The sequence below is a fragment of the Uloborus diversus genome, chromosome 1 (assembly GCF_026930045.1).
Source record: "Uloborus diversus isolate 005 chromosome 1, Udiv.v.3.1, whole genome shotgun sequence".
Classification (NCBI taxonomy): Eukaryota; Metazoa; Arthropoda; class Arachnida; order Araneae; family Uloboridae; genus Uloborus; species Uloborus diversus.
Window position 1 is genome coordinate 71,353,202 of NC_072731.1, and position 25,430 is coordinate 71,378,631.

A 25,430-nucleotide genomic window follows, 5' to 3' on the forward strand; every position below is an offset into this window, starting at 1 on the left:
AAACACATATGCAGTTGACAGTGATTTTACATTAATTTTGTTCAATGCAATTCGATTGTTTTATTTAGGTATATTTTAATCTATATTTCTACTTGGGTACACTCTGAAATTTTACTTTAGTACCCTGTTGATCGTAATAACTATCTATAAGACAGTGAACGTGTTAATCCTGATTTGTGCAGATGTACTTTTTGCCAAGTCTGGATATGTTCGAGCAGAAGTACTTCAAGCATTTGTTCTTGTAAGAGCGTCTTAACACGTCACGACAGAAGTAAGAGGCATCCTTTGACAGCGAATTAAACTCTTCTCTGCCTCTTAAACGGTACTTACAGTAATACCTTTCAAGTGTCAACACATTGCTTAACGGTTTTATTCGAACATAGATTTTAACTGAAGATGACTATTGCTACATTCGGACTCATTGCGCCAGCGACAATAAGCTGCTACTATCAGACTAAGAGCGAGGATTTATCTGTGAGGTCGTAGCGTGATCAGCAAACCACGGTCCTTCGGATTAATGTTATTTCTAAAATCTGTAATAAAAAGCTCCCATGAAACTGCAGGAGGGAGTGTCATTGAAGTGTGAGCGTGTGTTGAAAGTACACAAGCCATATTTTTCGTCTGTGTATATTGCAAGAGTGAATGTCACACTTAAAATTCTTGAGTGAGTATAATTTTGATCCAGATTATAAGGCTTTTTTTTTCATTAAAAAAATCTAGGTTTGAAAATTATTGATTGAATAAGACTCGTTGTGAGCATGCATTCATCGCTAGAAACAAACTACTTATATCAGGACTTTCAAATTAAATGAACATCACAAAAATAAATATACACACACATATCATATATGGTTTATTTTTAATGGTTTATTATTTTATTTGGTAAGAATAATACACATTTCTAGTAAATTGGCTTCAAATCAACTTTTAAAGAAATGTTTTTTTGAGCAATCGCAGTTGCTTATTGCTTTTATTTGACTGTTTTGAGGTCCTATCATTTTATTTTCCCGCCAGCAGCCTCTACAGCATCACCGTCGACTTGCTTCTCACGATGTTGCTCTCCAGCGAAAACCGTCTCCAGGTCCTACACTGACACGCATACATACACGCACGTACACACATACACGCATGTACACACATACACGCACGTACACACATACACGCATGTACACACATACACGCACGTACACACATACACGCATGTACACACATACACGCACGTACACACATACACACACATACATACGCGTACACACATACACAAACACACACACACTCAAACACATACACACACACGCATACACGCAGACATCTACACATACACACAACTACCCACACACTCATGCCTGCACACACACACAAACACATACGCCTACACACACATACACATTCTCCCCTCATACAAACACTCATACACACAACTACCCACACGCTCATACCTGCACACAGACAAACACACATGTCAACACACACATACACATACCCCTTACACACAAACACACCTACCCCCCACCCACACATAACACACACGCCTACATACACACACACACACTCGTGATTGCGAAAAACATAATTTGAATTCAAGAGATCAAAATTCAATTTTTTTTTTTTTTTGGAGTTAAAGCTGACCTGCCTTACAAAATTTCTTAAATACAACATCTGTACTATAGAAAAGTGGGTTCCTTGAAAACATTTTTTACCAACTACAGCACTGCAGACATGTATAAATAGTCACACGTATTCAATCGTAGTATATGTGTGAAAGTAATTAAGTGACAGGGAAAAGTTAAACGAAATAATAATAATGTTATGATTGTAATGAAATGAATCACAACTTCATTGTATATCGTAAATACTTATTACACCTACCATATCTCAATTAATTTGTGTAATTATAATCTTAACATCCGAAAAAGAACGTTCGGTAAATGTATCTTATTAAACACAATTTATATGAGTCGTCTCGAGGGTCGAGTTGGTCTATTCGGTAAAGAGGCGGAATCGTATCTGGAGAGTTCTGGGTCCGATGACAGCCGGTCGGAAATCTTCCAGGTTCACTGATAATGATTGGGGCATGTTAAATATGTCGTGAAAAAAAAATTCCTCAACGTAAACCAGGCGTTGTTCAGCTTCTGGTTTGGATCTAAAGTTTGAAATATTGATGAATAGGGTGTCTGTCTAGGGAGTGTACTTTGTGAGCTTATTTGGATTCTTCAACCTAAATGATGCTCATTAAAACGATAGTCGCGTCGTCACGTCCCTCACTTCCTAATAAATCGATTAGCAATTGAAACTCGAGCTCGGTGATCTGAGTGGTATTAGTAAAAACAACAACATATTGCCGCTTCAATGCAACACTAGGAAAGCTAATCTCAGGAATAACACTCATATATTCAACTGTTGCCCTGAGGTAACGATATAGTCGTCTGCTAAGCTGATTGCCTTCTGCGCAATGATTATAGAATTAAAAACTGAATCAACAGAATGAAGACATTTTCACTAGTGTTTTACCAAACGAAAAAAGTTCCTTAACCCTTTTTCGACCTTCCATATATACCTGAGATAACTCCTTCCTCTATGGACTCAAGAAAGGTATGCACAGTGCAAGATTTCCGAATTTCAGGGAAGAGATGGATACGTATCACCAATATTTTGCAACGAAATAACGATTTATATTTTTATTAAACTGAATAGGAACAAATTGGATTTTATGAAGACACCGTATATAAGTTAAAGACATATTAAATGAGATTTTACTGTGAAATGAATGAGGCGAGCAACATCAAAATGAAGATTAGCATATGCGATAAAAATTCCTGGCTGTGCATACAAATGTTATAACAGTTACTGTTTAGCGATATAGCAAATCGGAAACAAAAATTGTTAGAGATTTTTCCCCCTTTCGCACAGAACAAAGATGAGAAAAGTATTGACTTGGATATTACTTTTCAAACTGGGCAGGGGCAGATTCAGATATTTTATTAGGGGGGTCAAGTTTCAATGGTCGGCGTTACACTTCCCACGTTAAAAAGTATCAGGTAAGCAACACTGCCCATTCCCAAAGGGTGATGGCGCACCCCTTCATTACGGAGCATCATCTACACAAAGAAGATCAAAACTCATTCAAATCCCCCCCCCCCTCTTTTGTTTTTTTCTGCCGAAGTCTGTGCCACGAATCATATTTACTCAAATTTTCTTCAAAAATTATATTTTTTTAAACAGACAGGCTGGTCCCATTACCGTAAACTTTGAGAATATGATATTACAGGAATAAAAGAGTTAGAAATAGCCCCCACACACACATGTAGTTTGAGGTGGAGGAGTGCTCTGAAAAAAATGTTAAGCTCTTCAGAGATTATTGTTCTTTTGAAAATGAACAAAAACTTAAGAACAAACGAGCTGATGTTTGCATCACATGACTTCCTTTTACTCCAATTTAATGTCATTTCCCATTACTGGCAATTTTAATGTGATTCAATAGTTCACTCTGTAAATATCACAAACAATGGCCAAATTAAAACAGATTTTTAAAAAAAATCACGAACTTTGTCGCCAAGTTGGCGACAAAACTTAGCTACCAAAGGACTGGCGATATATCGCCAAGAATCCGCAAAATTACAACACCACTTGAGATTACATCGAAATTAAGAATGATTTCCCCCAAAAAGGGGCAAAAAACTCCTTTAGAAACATCCAAATGCACCAAAAGGGGAGGTGCAAAACTAGACCCCGCTAGGAGTCTACGCACCAAATTTCAACTTTCTAAGACATGCCGTTCTTGAGTTATGCGACATACATACATGCGGACGTCACGAGAAAAGTCGTCGTAATTGACTCGAGAAATATCAAAATGGATATTTCGGGTGTTTAAACGTTCTTAGGCACTTATCCGCGTGTGGACGGGATGAAAAAAAAAAAAAAAAAAACTCAACATTAATTCGGAGGTAAGCAAAATGGAAATGAAGGCCGAATTTTGAGTGAAAATTTTTTCGCGAATACAGTACTTCCTTTTTTTGTAAAAGGAAGTAAAAAGGGACTTTGCATACATTTTGTATTTTCTGGGTCAGCTTAACACACATCATTGGCATACCTGGGACGGATGAAGAATGGCTTTTCGCCCCGGATGATCCTTCCTTTTCGGGAAGAGGACAGCATTTAAACTCTCGGTGGAAAAAATAATAACGATATAATTAAAAATTTTAAAAACCCCCGACTGAGTCGCAACTGTAGAATCAGGAGGGAAAGTTGAAAAATGTCCGCCAAATTATAACACCACTTGAGTTTGCATCGAAACTAACAATGATTTCCTCCCAAAGAGGTGCAGAAGATCCTTTTAGAAACATCCGAATGCAACCAAAAAGGAAGGTGCACAACTAGATCCCAATAGAAGTCTTCATACCAAATTTCAGCTTTCTTGGTCTTACCGTTCTTGAGTTATGCGACATACATACGCACATACAGACATAAGTACAAACAGACGTCACGAGAAAATTCGTTGTAATTAACTCGGCAATCGTCATTATGGATCTTTCCACACGATCTTATACACAAGTGTGGTCGAGTCGAAAAAAAACCTCAATATGCATTCAGGGGTGAGTAAAATGAAAATTTAGGTCGATTTTTGAGTGAAAATTTTTTCGCGAATACAATACTTCCTTTTTTGTAAAAGGAAGTAAAAACTTATTATTCAGTCAATCCTTTGAATTTTGACGAGATAAGAAATACCCTACAGAACAAAGACGAAAAAGGGTTAACATTGATTCCATTGATATTTTTTCGGACCTAAAAAAATTAAGCATAATAAATAATAATCATGATAAAATTCTTGTCAAGGGGGTCAGCTGACCCTTTGACCGTTCCCTGAATCCGCCCTTGAAACTGGGAGAGAGGGCATTCAAACCTTCGCGCAAAAGCGGACAGAACTTAAAATCTATATTATTGGTCTATTTGGAAGAAGATATTTTTGACGCACAATGTGTGTCATACAACGCAGAACTGAAGCAGTACTCAGAGAATTATGTTTCATTTTGCTGAAATAGTTTCTTGCGAAATGTAAATTAAAGGAAAAAACGACTGTTGAGTTTGTGATGTTCAATTAAGAAATAAATTTATTTGTTAGTTGTTATTTTTTTGGAGGAAAAGTGAACTTAGAGCGTTTGATGACAATAAGTAAATTAAAAGTAATATTACACACGGAAACAAAATAATGTTGTAAAAAAAAAAGAAGGTTCAACCCTTCAACACATCTTTTTAAAACATCACAATAAAATGAAACATTTTTTTTTTCTCAAAGAATTACCTATTTCATAACCAACATACCAGTGGTAGATGAAAAATTCGTATCATACACAGCTCTGTTACTGAATGGAATGTAGCGGTTTCTGAAAAATCGATATTGAGCTTTCAAATATGTAGCGTGAAATTTTTTGTGGTGCTGCCATCTACTGGTAGTAAAGCGAAATACAACGCAATGACATTTAAGCTACCCACCCATTAAAGTAAAAAATAAGTGTATAACTGCAAAAGCACTTTTTTTTTTTGGACACTTCAACCAACGAGATTTTCACGAGAACATTGAAATCGCAAAAATTTGACTCGAGAATTTTTTTTTTTTCAAACTTCGGTTCTCTTACAAAATTCGAGAATTTTTTTTCTCTGGAAATCACCAATATCCAATCTCGCGAATTTTACGGCTCGGAAAAGATGCTTTTGCAATAACTTACAATACAGTATTATATAAAAACTTTTCTGCTTTATTGTTCATTTACGGAGTCAGTTGAAACTTTCATAACATGGGGAAATCTTGTTGCTGATTAGCAGTTCTTCGTTTTGCTAAACATTGAAAAACGGTTTGAATTTAAACTTTTTCTGGTGGAAAATAATACAGTAGAAAATCTCTAGTTCTGGGAGATGAGGCAGGTGAGTCATCTTTCCTGAGGAGATAGTTTTTTGCAAGGGAAATGTTGCAATGGCATATATTCTTCTCTTCAAATAATTTTGAACTTTACTAAAACTGAGAGAACATTTACTCGATGCAAATTTTATGTTTTCATCTGGACATATTTCTTACCTCAAAAATAAACTAATAATATTCCATGAAGCACGAAACAGAATAACTGCTGGTGCTCTCTTCGAGCATGAAAAAATGTTTAATTATATACCGGTGAGAATGGAAGCACGTTTCAAAGAGATAAATAAATGCAATAAGCAAGATGATAAAACTAATTTGAAATCTGAATTGAATGTTCTATATTGCCACAACAACAGCTGATTTATGTAACTGCTGTGTTGTGTCGTGAAAGCGGTATAATTAATTGTTGCAAATCATTACTGTTTCGCAGCTGAGTAGAAGACTTTTTAATTTAAACTATGCAATATCAATTTGAAACATGAAAGCAAGCCAGTAATTGTATCATTGGAAATCTTCCGCATATACTGTGGTAGTTGAGAATAAATCAGTTAAAAATAGTATTAGTTTAATTTTGATCGCACCCAATGCAGTGTTTTCGATATCCGTCACTGTTGAGCCGGCGAGTAATATATTTTATGCACTTTTATGCATGAATGCGTTCTAAGTAGTATTTATTCATTTTTTTACATTGTCAAGGATGACACAAACTTCACTTTTTGGAGAAGGTTCTTAATTTACCGAATGAAGTTCCGAATTTTACGAGAGAAAAGAAAATGTTTTGTTGGATGGCCCTAAATTCCGTGTTTCCTCCTTCGAACTACACCACTGCTAAAATATGATGAGAAAGGTACTATGCATTATTAAAAAATAAATAAAGTAAAGGAAAAAATACAACGCTCACCAAATTTTGAATCGTCGGGTATAATTTGCAGTTTAAGAATCTTATGGGAGGAAACAGTTACGTCTTGTTACCTTCCATTGGGACGTCACTGAACCATAGGTTGCTGGTCCAACCAAAAAAAGGGGGGAGGGTTCAGAAGAAGATTGGGGGTTTAGTGGCGATGACTCTGAAGCTGTTTTTCTTTTTTTTTTTTGTAAAATAGAGTTATAATACTGACTTTTCACGTCTCTGATTAAATTACCTCTAAAAATGCAGAAAATAGCATCAAATGTCGAAACGAATGACACATCGTAGATTTTCCCCTTCTAATTCACGAAGTTCTGAATCAAAGTTTCTTTCTTATAAAATAACGTGAGAAAAGTCTTTGTTTGGAAGTTTTTATTTTGTTTTCCTGAAATTAATCAATCTAACCAGCAACATATTATTTTTCCATCGATCAATAATTTTTAACTCTGAAAGTGAGGGGGCAGTTGCCCTCCTCCTCCACTCCCCCTTCTCAGCGTACGAACCGTCAAAAATATAGAGCCTAGATATTCTCGAATATGGCTTAACTATTTTACTGTACCTTAATAACAAGTAACTGGCTTATGGAAAGAATGTATCTCTTTTTTTTAGGTTGTGTACTTCACTGCGTTGTTTCCATACGTCGTACTTGTTATCCTGTTCTTCCGAGGTGTGACGTTGCCTGGTGCCAAAGAAGGAATCCTGTTTTATGTCACGCCTGATTGGAGCCGTCTGGCTACGGCCCAAGTACATATTTTTATATTTTTCAAAAAGTACTGCTTTCGGGAAGATCAATAGCTTCATAATCCTTCTTCTGAGCGACGTCTCTTTTAAACCAGTAAAGTGGCATTGCGCCAAATTTTAATTTCAGATATATAAAAGCAATTTGCTTAAAATCGTCTGATATTTGAAGTTCTATTTCGATATTGAAAATTTACATTGTGCATTATGTTTTTATTATTATTATTTTATTTTATTTGTTTTTTTTTTTTTTTTTAGTTTATTTAATGCAAAGATTGATTTTTTAAACCCAAAGTAGGGAAGCAGACTCGTCATTTATGGGGACGGGAGTGAGCAATTCACCTTCATTGACTGAAAAATCAATGTACTTCCATATTTGTGGCGTGGCGTGGATTTTCAATTGTGCGTTGAGTATATAACCTTTGCCTCCCCCCCTCCTGAAAAAATTTGAAATGGCACCCGGGGGGGGGGGAGAGCTTTGGAGCAAATAGACAGTCATCCATATTTTCTTGCGTCAAATAATTTACTAAAGATGTATTTTTAAAGCATGATACACATTTGTAAATAAATTATGTACCATGAAGGTAGAGACCGTAAAATTTCAATTGGTCTATTTTTTTTCTTGCACAGGCTGCTTTTCTATAATTATTATTTAAGTAAGTTTTGGGTAAGTTCGTCCATGGGGTTGTAGCATTATGTGATTGTTAACCTGAAGAAACTTTAACCATACGCCGAATATGTTAGGTAGATGTATCGTAATGATTCCAAGTTTCTATAGCTAGCAATCAACACTCTCTTACATAAAGTAAATCAGAACAAAGTTACATGCCTTGTAAAGAGCTCAAATGTGACAATTTAAATGGTTACGATGGCGATGATTTAGAGATTTATTTCCTTTGTTGTCTTATCAAGTATCTAAAGTCCAAAAAAGTAATTTGTACATATTTATTGCCAGTTACTATGAGTAATTACATACGTATCGTATTTTGATTAAATGCAGTATCGTATTTTGATTAAACAAAGTTTAATACTGTTTAAGGCTTTCACGGTCGGCGCCAATTTGGGGAGATAACATTTCCGGGTTTATTAGGCGTGGTCTAATTGGAGTAGAAATTCCAGACGTTTCGGCTTGCTTTGCTGCAGCCTTCATCAGTGGTTTGAGTTTGGTGAGACTGATTCCTGTCTTCGGTTGCTCCAGTATTTAAGCAAACTGCTGCTGGGCTGCTGGTCCTGATTGGGAGGCGTTCTCAGGTCGCTGGTGGAATAAGGTTCCTGATTGGATGAGATTCAAGCTGCTGGGTGATCCTGGTACCTGATTGGATGGGATTCACAAGCCGTGGTGGCTACCGGTTTCTAACTGGATGGGACCACAATATGTTTTAGATTATTGTAGTGAGCGGATCTAAATTAGTATTAGAGCGTAGTATTAGGATGGCGAGCGGATTAAATCCGCTCGCCACAACTGTCTAAAACATACTGTGGTCCCATCCAATCAGAAACCGGTAGACACCACGGCTTGTGAATCCCATTGAATCAGGTACCAGGATCACCCAGCGGCTTGAATCTCATCCAATCAGGAACCTTATTCCACCAGCGACTTGAGAACGCCTCCCAATCAGGACCAGCAACCCAGCAGCAGTTTTCTTAAATACCGGAGCCACCGAAGCCAGGAATCAGTCTCACCAAACTCAAACCACTGATGATGGCTGCAGCAAAGCAAGCCGAAACGTCTGGAATTTCTACTCCAATTGGACCACGACTAATAAGCCCGGAAATGTTATCTCCCCATATAAACAAAGTTTGTTTGCACGAGGTGTCGTACTTGGCGCTTTTTAAAAATAAGATGCGGTAAATACGTTTCATAGATTCGGGAACAGTTGTAACCCATGTAATTTGCATTTAATTTCGGTTTTAGATCCTATATTCAATTCACTTTTCATGCACATCCATTATAAACTTCTAACTAAATTCCAGTTTTGTATATATACAGTAAAACCTGTGAAATTGACCACCCTTGTAAGTTGACGACCTGTCTAAGTTGACCCCATTTTTCAGGCACAGAACTAGCCCTTATGATATAAATCAACCTTTGTAAGTGAACTACCTGTTTAAGGTGACCACTAAAGTAGTGCACCGGGAGTGGTCAACTTACACATGTTTCACTGTATTTACAAAAATGCTCAGAAGCGAAAAAGTGAACCAACGGATAGCATATTTGACGAATAACCTCAAGTAGCATTAGTTTTTGTAGCAGTTAGGTTATTTTCCTTTTTTGAAATTGAGTGTTGAAGACTTTTAAACGCTGGGCTCGGGGAAAACTCTTCCTAGTTTGGTTGAACTACTGAGTAGAAAGAGTACAAAATAAGGAGTAAAAAAAAAGTGATAGGCGTTTATAAAAAAGTGATGATGCTGCAGAAGTGACATTAAGATCTATCGAAAATCAAGATGTACTAGGTGAAAAAATAGAATTAGATGAGCTATTTTATCATATTGGCTTCTATAAAATATGCAAAAAAAAAAAAAAAAAAAAAACGGAGCGGGGGGAGAAGAGATCAATTCAATCTGTAAAAAGCCCAATGTTACGCATTTTTAAAAGAATTGGGAATACAATTTCTGATACTAATTTTTATACAAATATAAAAAAGAAATGAATGATAAAAGTAGAACAAAATAAATGATTTTACAAGTTTTCCAAATTTTCCCACAACAAATAGGGTTGTTTCCTTCAGACAAAAGTACTACTTTTAATCACTAATACTGATAGAATAAGCAAAAATAAATGAAAAAAAATAAATATATAAAATAATATATAAATAAATAAATATATAAATAAATGGAGACAAAAATAACTTTTATTTTCATAACTGTTATTTTTAACTTAATTGATTTAAATGTTTAATTTTGGAAATAAGGCATGATCTTTATGACATCACAAGTGATGAACTTTTACGCTCTACTCCACTGCCGCTTTAAATGTTTGCACTTTGCTGTCAACTGCGCTTCCAGGTTATGATAATTTGCGCTGTGCTCTAATGGCTATGCGATGTTATGTGCAGAAGCGTTAAAAATGAATTTCAATCTGCACATCGATTAAAATAATTGTTAAAAATATTAAACTTTGTCAAATTAGAAAAAAATTACTTTTAAAATTTCGGAAACAACCCAATTTCGGGCCGAACCAGAAAACCTTTTTTCTTTTGCATTTGAAAGTTTTAAAGTGTAATGTTATAATATTTCATCATAATTAATTTCGCATTTTTTATCTTTTTCAATATTACTTCTTCTTTTCTTTCTTAATTAGTTGAAATATTGTTTCAATTCTTCTACCTATTTCATTTGTTATCCTTTTTAATTTAAATAGTGTATGATCGAAATTTTAGTGAAAGCTGTTCCTGATGGTTTCTAAATCAAATTATAACTTTAAGTTATTCATATTGTGCGCAAATTCAATGTAAATATAAATGTTTGACAAAGAGAAGGCAGAATACTTGGTCGCCCCACCAAGTAAGCCGAGTACGACCCTAAAAAGAAGGGCCAAGAAACACTTCTTAAAACTTTTGCATGTCCTTTGTTTGACATGATTTTTTTTTAAAGAGTCTTAGTAAAGGACTTGAGAAAAAAAAAAACTTTAAAATTTAATAAATGTGAATATTTTCCAAAAGAGCACCATCTTGAGAAATAGGATTACCGAAGATTCGAATACGCTCTTACCTCATCGCACCTTACTTTTGATTGTTTACTCAATTTAGAGTGTAGAAAATGTAGCGATTATATTTAAGAGAGGCTTGTTACAAAGTTTTATGTATAGCTAATGTTGATTTAAAATTTTCCAAACCAAAAAAAGTTAAAAAAAAAAAATATATTGATTGAAATTGATACCTAATATCTAACAGTTTAAGAAAAATGTTTTATGTAAACAGTTTTTACATTTAGTAATGTATTTCCGTCTTACTTAAGAGTTTAACATTTAAAATAATTGGCTGCAAACTCGGTGTAAATAGGCTTGTTTAGTTGCAGAACAACTTTTTGTTTGTATTTAAAACATTTGTTAAGTAAGCAATAAATTAGATTAACATACAATATAAATACATGAAATCAAATGAAATACAATATAATCGGGTTTTTTTTTTTTCCTTTTTTTAAATCCAGGTCTGGGGAGATGCAGCCGTCCAGATTTTCTTTGCTTTGAGTCCCGCATGGGGCGGACTCATCACGTTGTCCTCATATAATAAATTTCACAACAACTGTTATAAGTAAGTTATACCTAAAGCAAGGTATTCTCTCTTTTTTTCTTTTGAAATCATTATATTTATAATTATACGTACATGATTATTAAAAAACGAAAAGGAATTGTATTTTGTTGAGATGAATGAGCCTTGCAGAGGTTTTATATGCTTATTTGTGAGATTGGTGAAAAAACAGTAATTTAAGTGAAACCAAGTACAATGATGTACCAAATGTTTATTTCATGATGGATATGTTTTTCATGATGGCCTAATAGTATTACGTCTGCGCTTGAAAGGAGATTTTACTTTCCAGTAAAGAAAAAACTACTGGATAGCGGCCTGTTACGGAGCCAGTATTCATGCAGAAATATTCTTGAAATATCCGATAATTAAAAGTGATAAAAGCTGAGCTTCCATGGGATGCCCTATAAATTTTGTCGAGGTTGCAAGTAAAATTTTCTGTACTGAAAATATTGGTCTTCTTTTCGGTTTTTAAATTCGACTGACGGCGCAAATGTTGACTGTTAAGATAAACGAACAGATTTCAGAAAAACTACATTATATATATATATATATATATATATATATATATATATATATATATATATATTTTATATATATATATATATATATATATTTTATATATATATATATATATATATATATATATATATTTTATATATATATTATATTATATATATATTAGGGTGGGTCGAAAAAACTTTTTTTGGAAATCTGTTTTTGGATAGTGCGGAAAAGTTGCTATATGGGCCCGTTATTACCCATAAAAAATTTCGTTAAATTTGTTTAATATTTAGCCGGCGCTATTCGACCTTGAAAAACTGAAAAAAAAGGGCAAAATCGCACTTTTTTCAAGTTTCAAGAAAAAAAAAGGGGGGGGGGGGTCAAAAATAAAAGTTTGAAGCTAGTTTCAGCAAACAAAAATATCTGTCAGTGAATTAGTTGAAATCCTCAAAGACTTTTATACATTTCGCAGAATATTTAGCTATGCTCCTTTAAGACTGAAACATGGGGAAAATGGAAAAAAAATGATGATGTAGTTTTGAAATAAGTAAATACTAAAATGTTTCGCAATACGTTACTTTAAAAAAAAACAGTGAAAAATTCAATTAATTTTATGCGACACTTGTACGCCAATTCTAAAAAATGCACACACTCAAACAAAAAAAAATGTTACATAAGATACGACGCTCAACTGCTTCTATTATTCCTAAGATTATTTTTTATAACTATTTTACGAAAAAGAGAAAAAATATGCCAGAAAACTGAAATAAGTGTTGCTTTGGATGAGAAAGACATACCAGTACCCAGCACAAGTGAATTGAAGGTTAAGGAAAGTCATATTACATTGAATGAACCCGAAACAGAGCTTGAATCAGGAGAAAGCACAGAAAATACAGATGACGATTTTAAATTGAATTATCCGCTTTCAAGAAAACGTAAGTGAACTGATGCGCCATCAACAACGACAAGTCAAATGAGACTTTCTATGCCTCATACAGCTTTAGCAGCAGATCTAACTGGCGCTTCAAATAGAGTAGTGGCTAAAATTGCTACAGCAGTTCTCGCTGATTTCGACTTAGTTTCTCCTAAACAAAACAGAAATATATAGTCGATAAAAACAAAGTAAGGAGGGAAGTCGATTAAAAAAAGGAGCGAGCTAAGAGAAAGAAATTTAAGAGCAGTTAAAAGAGCAGCTATAAAGAGTATGTATTTTGACGGCCGCAAAAATGACACCATTCAAAAGATATCTTGCCATCAAAAATTAGCATCTGAAGCACATGCAAGCAGTGATAGAAGAACCAGGTAGCAAGTACATCGGTCATTTATCACTAACAGTTGGTAAAAGTGCAAAAGAAATTTCGCAAGGTATTATTAGCTTTGCAAAAAAGTATAATATGAGCTTGATTAACTTATCGGTTATTGGATGCGACCGAAGGAATGTAAATACGGGATGGAAAGGTGGAGTAATTCGTTTACTTGAGACATATCTCAAAAGACCTTTACAGTGGAACATATGTCTGCTGCATACTAATGAGTTGCCACTGAGGCATCTTATTCTGGAATTGGACGGTTGCAAAAAGGGGCCACATTCATATTCTGGAGCTATCGGACAACTTCTTAGAGATTGTGAAAAAAATTGAATGGTCAAATTTGATGAAATTGACTGCAATCTTTTGGTTTTGGACATGAAAGATATAAAAAATTTTAGTACTAAGCAACAATATTTTTATAGAATCTGTCTTGCCGTAAAATATGGTAGTTGTCCTTCTAGTTTAGCTGACAGTAGGCCAGGCAAACTTAGTCATGCTCCATGGCTGACAACTGCAAACCGTTTGTTACGCTTATACAGTCGGCGCTCACTATAACGACCACTCATTATAAAGACCAATCCATTATAACGACCAGTGGTAATAGTCCCAACTTTATTCCAATGAACTCTACGTTAATTTGCTTCCGCTATAACGACCGCTCTGCATCATTTAATCCAATACAGCGACCGAATTCAGCGATTCACACTATTCCTGGTACTTTTTCCAATGCTACTAATATGTAACTTGAAATGACCTTCATTAACGTTTACAGACTGGAAGAAGATGAAGATTACAAAGTGGGTATCCTTACAGCTTTGCATCTTTCTAAATCAGCATGGAATTCAGAAAAGACCATCAAGAATTGCCTCCACCATGTTGATTTTAAAAAGCAAAGGAAAAATGCTTAAACGATTTTTCAGGCAACCCAAGATGAAAATTTCGACGAAAAAGATGAAATGCTGTAAAAAATTTCTAAAAAAATGAAATTGGTAGAAGTGTTAAACTTTAACTGTTATGCTAAAATCAATTATGATTTAGAATGTGTCAAACACGCGTCTGTCAGAAAATGAAGTACCTCTCGATATTATGCACAAGAACAAATTAATGTATCATGATCAGATGAAGAAGAAGAAATTGAGACCAAAGTTCCCAGTATGAAAAATGTTTCAAATGCTCGAGAGACTTTTTAGTGTTTCTTTGAATGGAAAATTATGTTTTGCAAAAATCATATGTGCTAAAAAGGAAAGCAACTCTTTCTGATTTTATTTTCAGAAAATAAATGATTTGTAAGTACTGTAATACAATTTTTCCTATATTTTCTACTTAGAAATACTTTGTCATTACATTTTGCACCCATAATTAAAAATGAAAAATCCCATGATAAAAAATAATTTGGACATTTTACTGGAATCTTTAAAAAAGTGCCAATTGTATTGGAACAACGGAACATACATGATGCATGTGTATATTTAAAAAAAATTCTATCTCTTATAATGACCACTCATTATAAAGACCTTTTTCTCTGGCACGGAGATGGTCGTTATATCGAGCGTCGACTGTATATAGACACTCCAACTCCATCATAAAATCTTACAATGCACAATGCATGTAAAGTATATAATGTTAGTTTATGCTCCAATGTGGTTTGAAATAAAAATGAAACCGAACTGCCAGTATGGTGCCCAACATTTTTGAAAAATGATTTCTCTTGCAAGGCAGTTTCCAGACAACGTTAAGGAGATAATTTTCAAAGTTCTCTCAAATAATGCATATTTCGCTCATTCTGAACAGCTACTGTTGACAATGTTGTTTAACTCGAGAAAATACATTTGAGAATTAGCTGTTAGGCTTATTCTGAACTCTAGAAATAAGAAGACGAAGAGCTCGGATGGTGTACGATTTTTTAAGTGACCTAAACTCAATTTTGAATCCATTGATTATGTTAAATTAGTTGATTAAGCAAACTGTGTTGTAACAGAGCCATCTCTTACAATGCATCTAAAAGACCAACAATTGAAAGAAATGTGCAAAGAACAGCCTACAGAGTTCACTTTCGAGAAATTTCCCTGTCTCAAGCAAGCTGTGGAACGTTGTGTGAAACGAATAACCGAAGCTGCAATAAAAGTTTGTGGTGAAACTGCACAAGATGGATACATTCGTGCCAAACTTCAAGTTAGGAAAGAACTTCCATCATATGATAACAAGGGACAATATTATTCCAAAAAATAATATTCTTTATGCATGAGGTATTATAAATCAAATTTGAAGATTTCTTTTTCAAAATTTTTTTTATTTCTATATGTAATTCTAGAAAATGTATGATACTATTGCGTGATAATAATTACTATGATTAATAGTGCTATTTAATTAATTAGTCTATGATTTAATTTAGAAAAATAATTTTCACATTGGTTTTTAAAGAAATTCAATATTTTTTTCATTTTTCTCCAATTTTTGATGTCTGAAAGGAACGGTTAAATACTCATTAAAATCAACGAAACATTTTATGAGCTCGAACTGGCTCATTATATAACATTTTCGGTGCATTCCAGCAAAATATTTGAAATTTAGTTAAAAAAAAAAAATCTAGACAAAAATTCATTTTTCTCTTTTTTTTCGGTTTTTCATTGTCAAATAGCGCCGGCTAGATATTTTTTAATATCCAAGAAATTTTTTGTGAGTGCTAACTAGCTCACTACGCAACTTTTGCGCGCTATCCAAAAATTGATTTCGAAAATAATTTTTTTCGGCTTATTTCGGCCCACCCTAATATATATATATATATATATATATATATATATATATATATATATATATATATATATAATTATGGATTAGTCCATTCTCTGCTTATTTTCACGAAAACTGTAGTCTTTAGTTAGGGCAAACCTAACTTGGCAGCATTGTGAAGAGTACACAGATCCTAATCACAGTAATACGGCGCTGTCAGGTTTGATTTGTCCCAACTATGTCACTGGTTAAAAATTGTCTGACTTTGAATCATTTATGTCTGGTTTGAAAAAGGAAAACATTTTAGATTGGCACATTACAATTAATCATTATGGGCAGCTCAAAGCGTCTTTCCTCACCTTATTTTAACAAATAAAGCTCTTAAACCACAGAAGATCGATAGACAATTTATCAGATCCAGGTTTTAGCAGCAGCCTAACAAAGTTGCAATGTCATTTAGCAGCACGGCATTTGGGAAGATTGAAAATAGCGGGGGTATTTTCATATTCTGCGATTTCGTGTCGAAACCACATTGATATGGATGTTTAGATAAAGAAATTGGTAATCTGTGGAAGAAGAAAGGGTGAACTCTCACTCTCCACTTCTGTAAGTTTTATGTGTGTGTTAGCTTTTGTTGCAGCTTAATCAAAATTAAATAAAAAAGAAAAAAAATCTGCTCAGCCAATAAAACTTTATTAACCCTTTAACAATCGGATGATTTTCAATAAAATGGTCATAAAAGTGTCTATTTTTTATTTAAGAAAATGATATAAAAAGAAGTGTATGAACAACATGTGCATTTAATTTTTCATTTTCAATATTTTTTAGATTGAAATTAAAAAAAAAAAAATTAAAATTTAATGAAAAGTCAACAAGCAAGCCCAAGCAAGCAGCGAAAATTTAAGAAATACGTCTTTTAAACATTAAAAAATAATTTTATTAATCTTTTGTGTAATATAAGTAAAGATAAGTAAATTTTTCTTATGTGGTAAATTTCAAAGCTTGAAATACAGAGGCCAACGTCACAATCTGGTAAGTTAGTACTAAATTTCCTTTCTGCATCTCTGCAATTTATTTTATTATTTAAAATCTGCAATTACATTTTAATTGGACTTGTGCTGCCATCTAGTGTATAAAGAGAGAAATAAATGTAATCCGGACAAAATAAATGAATTCGTTTTAATAGTTTCGTCGCGTTAATATTGCACATCCCAGCACGGCAATATCACGGGCGCGAAAAATGGAGGTCGAAACCCCAGCACGGCATTTTCACGGAAGCGAGCGGGAAGGGGTTAAATAGCGACATCACTGTTTGTTCAGTGATTAATATAGAATTGTTGCAAACGTTGGCAATAAAACAAACTATTTGTGTCTACTTCGGGAGTTAGTTCCCGTGAGATCATACATATTATCATGCATCATATGTTTCTCAAAGCTTATTTTTCTGGGAGGGGGGATGCCATAACCCCCTCAATACTTTATCAGACTTCACAAATAAGGCATCATTTTTAGGATTCTTTTCAACGCTTTCGGCGAAAAATAGAGGTAATTCACATTTGGATGTTTTGTAGGAAAAAAAAAATTGGATTCTTCTTATTATTAAGCATTGCTTCAATGTATATCATCCGAATATCGAGATATATTAGCTCAGTTGGTTAAAGCGTCGTAGTAATAATGCGAAGGGCGTAGGTTCGATTCCCCACTGGCCAATATGTATCGTTTCAATGACTTATTTTCTTCAGCAAATGTCCAAGATTATGTAATCTATGCTCACTACTGAGTACTGAGTTACTGTTCGTTTGGTGAATCTCGTTGCCCTGTATATTATATCTGTAGGGTGTTTTTTTTTTATGAGTACAATATAACTTCCTTAATTTTTTTATCGGACAATGTAGGTCATTGTTTGAAAGATTTTTTTTTCACCACTTTTAGCGAAAAATGAACAAGCAGGTCAGATGTTTCTTGTTATTCAAAAAAAAAAAAAAAAACATTTTTTTAAATTTCTTTTTTTTGAGTACGATTGCAGTGGCATTCTGTAGCTCACTGCTCAGCTAGTAAGATGTAGCAATAATCCGTGACCTTCTGCATATCATTTGAAACTTACTTTTAGTGTTTTTAACATTATCTTCAAAAGTAAATCATTGACTCGTTTCATTCATTGACTCTAGCAAATGTTTCTATGCTTATAACAGATTTTTGTAACAACTAGCTTTAATGAACTATTTTTGAGGAATGTGTTGGTGTAGTAATTATAATTTCTTTTTCTCACTCACTATCCAGGGATTCTTTAATCGTCTCTGTCAGTAACGTGCTCACGAGTATTTTTGCCGGTTTTGTCATTTTTTCCGTCATTGGTTACTTGGCTCACGAGTTGGATGTAGAAGTTGGTAAAGTTGTTGACGAAGGAGTTGGATTAGCCTTCATGGTATACCCCGAAGTTGTTGCCCGCCTTCCCGTTGCTCCTCTTTGGGCCTTCCTGTTCTTTTTCATGTTGCTCACACTAGGACTTGACAGCCAGGTAAGGAAACTACTGTTTCATTGTTGCTAACTTTTACTCGTCTGCCTCTCTGACAAGTCTAGTTCGTCATCAGCTTATCTTGCCATACCGTACAAGTCAACCGTATAAGTCAAATATGATGGTAAAAATTTTGTTAGTCTACTAATACGTTGGAACAGTCGAAGACTGCTATGTATCTTGTTTGGGACACTTGATTTTCTTAACGCAACTGTCTTCAGTGTTTCAGAATTTATTAATTCTCAACAACTTAATATTATGACTTTAGTGAATCAGTTTAAAATAAATTTGTGTTGCAAAATAAAACGTGTTTCTTTCATTTTGTCAGTAGTAAATTTTCTTTTTTGGCTTGTAGGCCGTAGTTCGTCTAGAATGTTTCTATCTGAGCAGGAAATATCCTGGAGATATGACCTAGTTGTAGGATTAAATGTTATTTCATACATTTTTTTTTAAAATTTTAAAAGACAGCTTTTAAAGGAAACAGGTGGTGGCCTTACATACACCATTTTTTATTTTGGTAGTAGTTTCTGCTAAAGTGACGCGTTTCTTTTTTTTCCAAAAAGTTTTCTGAAACCTATGAAGACTCCTTAGGGATTTAGTATGTTCTTTAAACCTAGCTTTGATTCTTATATTGTATCTGTGCATTGAACATGAGCCGAAGTAATTAATAAGAAAAGTTATTTATGATTTTTATTAGCTATGTTTGTAAATTTTATATCTGACCGTCAGTACAGCTTGGCAAGGTTAGTCAAACTTTTCATCGGAAAGTAAAATCGAGAGCTCTTGTGTCCATGCATTGATGCTTCAACTTGAGTAATACTTCTAGTTATCGTTTACTCAATTTGCGTATTAGTTGCGCTACTTATTCTTAGTGCTGAGGAAAAACACCTTTTTTTAAAAATTAAAATCAAAATTTGATTTTTTAATGGTTACTTGCCTGTAAGAATACCTTAGTCACCAATTTGTACATACATGCCTTAACAAGCATTTAACAAACTATGGTCATGTGTACAATGATACTTAACGCTAAATAAACATATTCACAAAGTAAAGCAATTCTTTGTGAATATTTTGACTTTCTTGTAAATCAGTTATTGTTGAGATGTAAATAATTTGATTTCAGGGCACTAGTTTCAAATTTGTATTAATGTGAGAAGATTGAGTTTTTAATATTTCACAACTGCAGAATTGCACGTTTTTTTTCTAAATACGATACGTTATTTTACATTACTTGAATGCTATTTTTTTTACATCATTTCTAGTTTGCTTTGCTGGAGACAGTTACGACTGCTATTCTTGATCGCTTCCCTACTCTGCGTGAAAAGAAAATATGGGTTGTGTTTACGTTGAGCGTTCTAGGCTACCTTGGAGGAATCATCTTTACCACAAATGTAAGAACTGTGATCCATGATCCATATCTATCGTATTTATTGCAAACCTATTGAAATTTCTGTTCTTTGATTCACCAAACAAACTACACTGAAGTAGACAAAAATGTGATTTAAGTGTTGGAACCAGCACTCGTAAATGTTTTGATTTTTTTAGACGACATTTTGTACAATATTTAAAGATTTCCGAACCATGCAGACGCTCTTTTGTCGTCTCTTAATCGGAAAATGACGTAAATATTAAACTAAATAAGTTATTTATGGTCACAGTTTTTGCCTTACGTTGATGCGAGATAACTGCTTCGGAAAGACAGAAGAAAATAGACTAGTAGTAAAATTAATTCTTATATGGTTAGAAACTTAGTCTTCATGCGTAGCAAGTTATGTTTGCTTTGTAACTTTTGCTTTTATAACATCAACTGGCAATTGTATCGATCTATAAGACAAGATCCTTAGCTCCCCTTTCATAAAGTGCGATTGATGTTCAATTTAGACATGTAAGGGATAAACGAAAAACGATAGAAATGACTGAGATCAACAAAGATGATAGAACTGAGGGTGACAAATTACCACTATTCTGAAAATATCCTTTGTTTTATGTATTGAACAATTCTTCAATCAAGTTTGCAGTTAGGTTCGAGAAATGCATACAATTTAGGTAAAGAGGTTTTTTAAATTGTATTAAAGCAGTGAAACTATTCTTTCTCGTGGCTGTGCTGCAATGTAATAACATCATGTTTCAGACTGCTTGTGCATAAGAAATTGAAGATGGATTTTACCTGCAATTTACTTAGAGTTACATCTACATCGTTATCGATTTGTAAATCAATGCATTGGAAAAAAAAAATCTTTCGCATCGTGAAATCGTAGAACAATTTAAAACTGGGGAAAATTTACCTTCCCTTCTGTCTCGTATCGAAATGGTAGAGTTGGAGATGACTGGTGGCGCCATCTCTCTTTAGAACAGTCAACTATCGTTGTACGGTTAGGAGTAAATATAGTTTACTTCTTTGACGGCATTATGTTTTGTCAATGGCACGCCATCTCTTTAGTACAGTCAGTATCGTCGTTCGGCTCGGAGTAAATGTAGTTACTTATTTGACTGCATAATATTTTTCTCAATAACAGAATAGATGTGTTAATATTATTTTAGTTTGTACCAAAAAGAACAATTAATTTCAATGAATGTTTACATACTGAGATGCAAAGTCAAGAAATAAATGTGGTAAGCATCACCAACTACGGCGATATTTTATGTCAGGTATAACAAAAGCAAGCGTAAAAATTTTTAGCGCTATTAGTGTTGAAAACTAGACTTATTTTCAGGTCTGATTTTGATATCCACAGTGATAGCAAAACGGTCATCTCTTTCATGGCGTAGGTATAGACCTATATGAAAAAGACCAATGTTTTCAAGGTTTAAAAAAAATAATAAATAAATAAATAAATAAATAAATAGATACATATTGTTCTGAATGTCTTATGATCAAATATTTCTGAAATGTATGCATACAAAATAAAACTATATTTGAATTCATCAAGCAAACACGACGTTTGAATATACGTAGGAAGTTAGTTATACAAAAGTATCCTGAATGCAATCAATCTGTTAAAATCAAACTATGAACTGAAAATTATGACAGTGCTTTTTGCGGCGAATATTCTATTATGGTGCTGTTTAATTTTTCAGGCTGGAGTTTATTGGTTACAACTCTTTGACAAATATGCTGCCAACTTTTCCGTTCTAATAATCGCCATTTGTGAGTGTCTTCTAGTGTCCTGGAACTATGGTAAGCCTTCGGAATATCGATTATGTTTGTTTTTATTTTAGTTTTCTATGATAAACTTTCCTTGCTGTTAAAATTTATTTTTCAATTCAAATTAAAATTCGATAGTTGTCGAAAAAATAAAGAACTGTCTGTTCAATGGTACTAAATTTTATAAACAGAGAAACTGAATCCCAAGGAAAACATTATTTTATTCTGCTTTTGCCTGAATTTTTTTTCATTTCATTGCTTTAAATTTTCATATTTCATCGAATTCTCTAAATGTTTAATAAACATTTTGGGATAGTGATTATCTTATATGTTGTCAAGTTTTCTGAAAGCTCGTTAAGCCGAGACGGAAAATTCTGCGTGTTATATTAATGCATATTTTTTCGTGTAGAGACATGGGCTAGTTAGCTGTTTTCACTTTTTGATTTCTCTTTTTTTTCTGTAGTATTTACGGTAAAAGTGATTTATGCCTCTGTCTTGACTACAAAAAAAAAAAAAAAAAAAAAACACTGGGAGTATCATCTAAAATTCACTGGGAAACTTGTGAAAAATATTTTCCGAAGACGCCTCAACAGTACCAACTAACCCCTGCGTCGGGTTAGTTCGCATATGTAGTAAGGTAAGTTGGCATAGGATGTGAGCAAAGCGTTTCTACTCGTCTTTAAGTTAGGTACAATTAGAAATAATGTTAATCTGCTTAAAAAGGAACATTGTATGTGACAAAAAAGAAAAAAAAACCACATTTTTAAGTTTACAAAAACTGTATCTTGACAAAAATGTACAAATCATAAGAAGTCAAAATCAAATCGTCCAGTTAAATCAGACGGCAGCTGAATAAAGTGCGGGGGTCACTGCTTTTCATAATAGATGATTTACTTTTTTGGATGATTTTATTAGGTTTGTACCAGATTATGTCCTTGTTTTAAGGCCAACACAAGTTTCCCTTACATTTCTCCATCGTTGATACCTTAAATTCGCCATTCCCAATTTCCGTAGTTTTTCCAGGGAATATATCTTGTAAATGTATTTCACAGCTACATAGTCACCACAATGAGACCTCCAGCATCAATCTTTTGACTCTGAGTCCCTACGACCTTTTTCTTCGTTTGCGTTTTTCACACCAACCCTACTTTGCAAAGGTAAAATTCCATCTTCTTCATCATTATCAAACTCAATTCAAAACTACCTAAACTACTCCTACCCTCTACATATTTAATCTCTAAATCCTCATCTCCATCAGTGGAGCTAAATACGCATTTCATTTTCTTTGCCTATAAATATTGACATACTTTAACTTATCCGTTGTTGCTGGGTTAGTTGGCATACCCAGCCAGCTTATGTCAACTAGCCCCCGAGTACGTATACCAACTAACCCCAACAGAGCAAGTAAAATAAACATGGCGACCAAAACAAATGTTCATCAACTACAGCAGAAATGGACTTACAACTTCTTGGCTAAATGTCCAAACATACTAGAAACTTGTGAATGTTACCTATGTGTGAATACTCTACTGTACAAATAGACAAATACTGAATATTTAAAATTATTTTACTTACTGATATGAAATTCACGTTTTCAATATTTTCACTCAAAGCAATGGCCGGATCCAGCTGGCGTTCTCATGCAAGATAAACGTATCCGTGATGATTATGTGTCAGGCTCAGTGGTGCTCTGAATCAACCGTGGAGTTTTTTAAAATCACAATGCCAACTAACCCCTTAAGCCAACTAACCCCGGTCTCCCCTATATAAATAATGCTTTCACGAAAATCTAACAAACTAGTTTATATAGTTAGTAAACTGACTGCGGAAATTTACAGCTTGTTCCCAGCTGTATACGCTGAACGATAATCAAAATCCTTTTTCGGTTCCTTCAATTTGTTGCCAGTCATCTAAGTGCATGGGTTTTTTATTTTTATTGACACATGTCAGCAAAAGCATACCTTTTATTGGACAAAGTTACAGAACACTTGTTAATGCATCTATCTGTCTAGAAATTCTTTAAAATACGATTTTTTTTACGGGATGCATTTTTTAGTCCGTGTGTCTGCACTGTAAAAAAATTGTGCGCAATTAACAGGATGAATGGGCATAACGTTACACGCATTCTGGGGTACGTAGTTTCGTTTTCTTTAACGCTCAAATTGTTGGAGGAACCCTGCACTGTGGTTTTTGTGAAGTCTTACCTGCAGTCAGTAGAATTCAAAATTCCATGCGTAAAAATCAGTATCGACACAGAGCTCAACTGGTCAACTCTTATTAGCGAAACGAAGGTCGGCTTTGGTGGCTGAGTGGTAAAACACACTTGCTTTGCGACTTGTCTGTAAAACTTGCGATGTGGGTTTGATCCCACTTAGTCTTTCATCTTTTAGTGCTATGAAAATGTCTTGTTTGTATAACAAATCACATTTCAAAGTGATGTAAAGTTGATTGGTGTACATTGAATATAAAACAGTATGAACTTCATAATTATTGAATGTATGAATGAATGTATGATTGAAAGTGAAAGCTGTAAAGACGACAAAAAACAAGGGATTTATAGCATTATTTATTAATTTTTTTATGCTGTTATAATGAAATATCAGGCATTGTAACCTATTAATTTATTTTTACACGTACAATTTGAAACGTGTAGAAAGAAGTTTTTATTTAATCTAATATATTTGGATAATTTAAACCATCGAATAGTTAACTTGAAGTATAAGGCAACTTATGTACACTTAAAAATGAGTTTTCGTTCAAGAAAGTCAGGTGGAAGCTTTTTTTTTTTTTTTTTTTTTGCTAAGATAAAACTTTTCAAGCAATTTATCTGTAAGCTTACTAAATTTTCTGCGTAATCTTACGCAAAAATCAGCGAGACGTTACGCAATAGTTAAATTACCATGGGGAAACCTTCCACAAGCGATGTGTAACCTTACACCAGTTATAACTGTTAAGTCACTGTAAGAAGTGGAGGTAGTTACGCTGCCACCGATTTTATGTAGTAATGTTAAACAAAGTTTTTTACAGTGTAGGGTAGACCGGGACACGTTATGTACGTATTATTTTAATGTGCAAAAAAATTTAATAACATTTCAGTACATACAAATACAATTCTCAAAAAAGGATAAAATTCTGCTAATTTTTATACATTTGTTCTTTACTAACTTTTATTCACAATACGCTTCAAAATATTCAACTCAAAATTTGCTCGACTTGGTAAAAAACAGATTATTCTTTCTGCATGCTACTCCGAAGCTCAACTGATGCTCAAAAACTTGCGAAAATATTTGCTAGGGAGCAGCATCAATCCAGTATGACTGTTGGTTCTCCAATTATAATTCGGTTTTAAAAAAAGGGCACTGCGTAAACGTGCCCCGGTGTACACTATGCATATTTACAGAATGTCAAAAAATATCCAGCTGA

The 25,430-nt window shown here is 33.8% G+C and overlaps 1 protein-coding gene across 1 annotated transcript in view; it reads left to right on the forward strand.

Annotated features, from left to right (window-relative positions):
* Positions 1 to 25,430, forward strand: part of LOC129230354 (sodium-dependent proline transporter-like) — a 242,696-nt gene that overhangs the window by 205,289 nt on the left and 11,977 nt on the right. Inside the window, exons 7-11 of the mRNA XM_054864755.1 lie at positions 7,428 to 7,562; positions 11,706 to 11,809; positions 18,628 to 18,865; positions 20,125 to 20,253; positions 21,941 to 22,040. Coding sequence (XP_054720730.1) covers positions 7,428 to 7,562; positions 11,706 to 11,809; positions 18,628 to 18,865; positions 20,125 to 20,253; positions 21,941 to 22,040 — 706 coding nt within the window. The remainder of the gene's footprint in view (positions 1 to 7,427; positions 7,563 to 11,705; positions 11,810 to 18,627; positions 18,866 to 20,124; positions 20,254 to 21,940; positions 22,041 to 25,430) is intronic.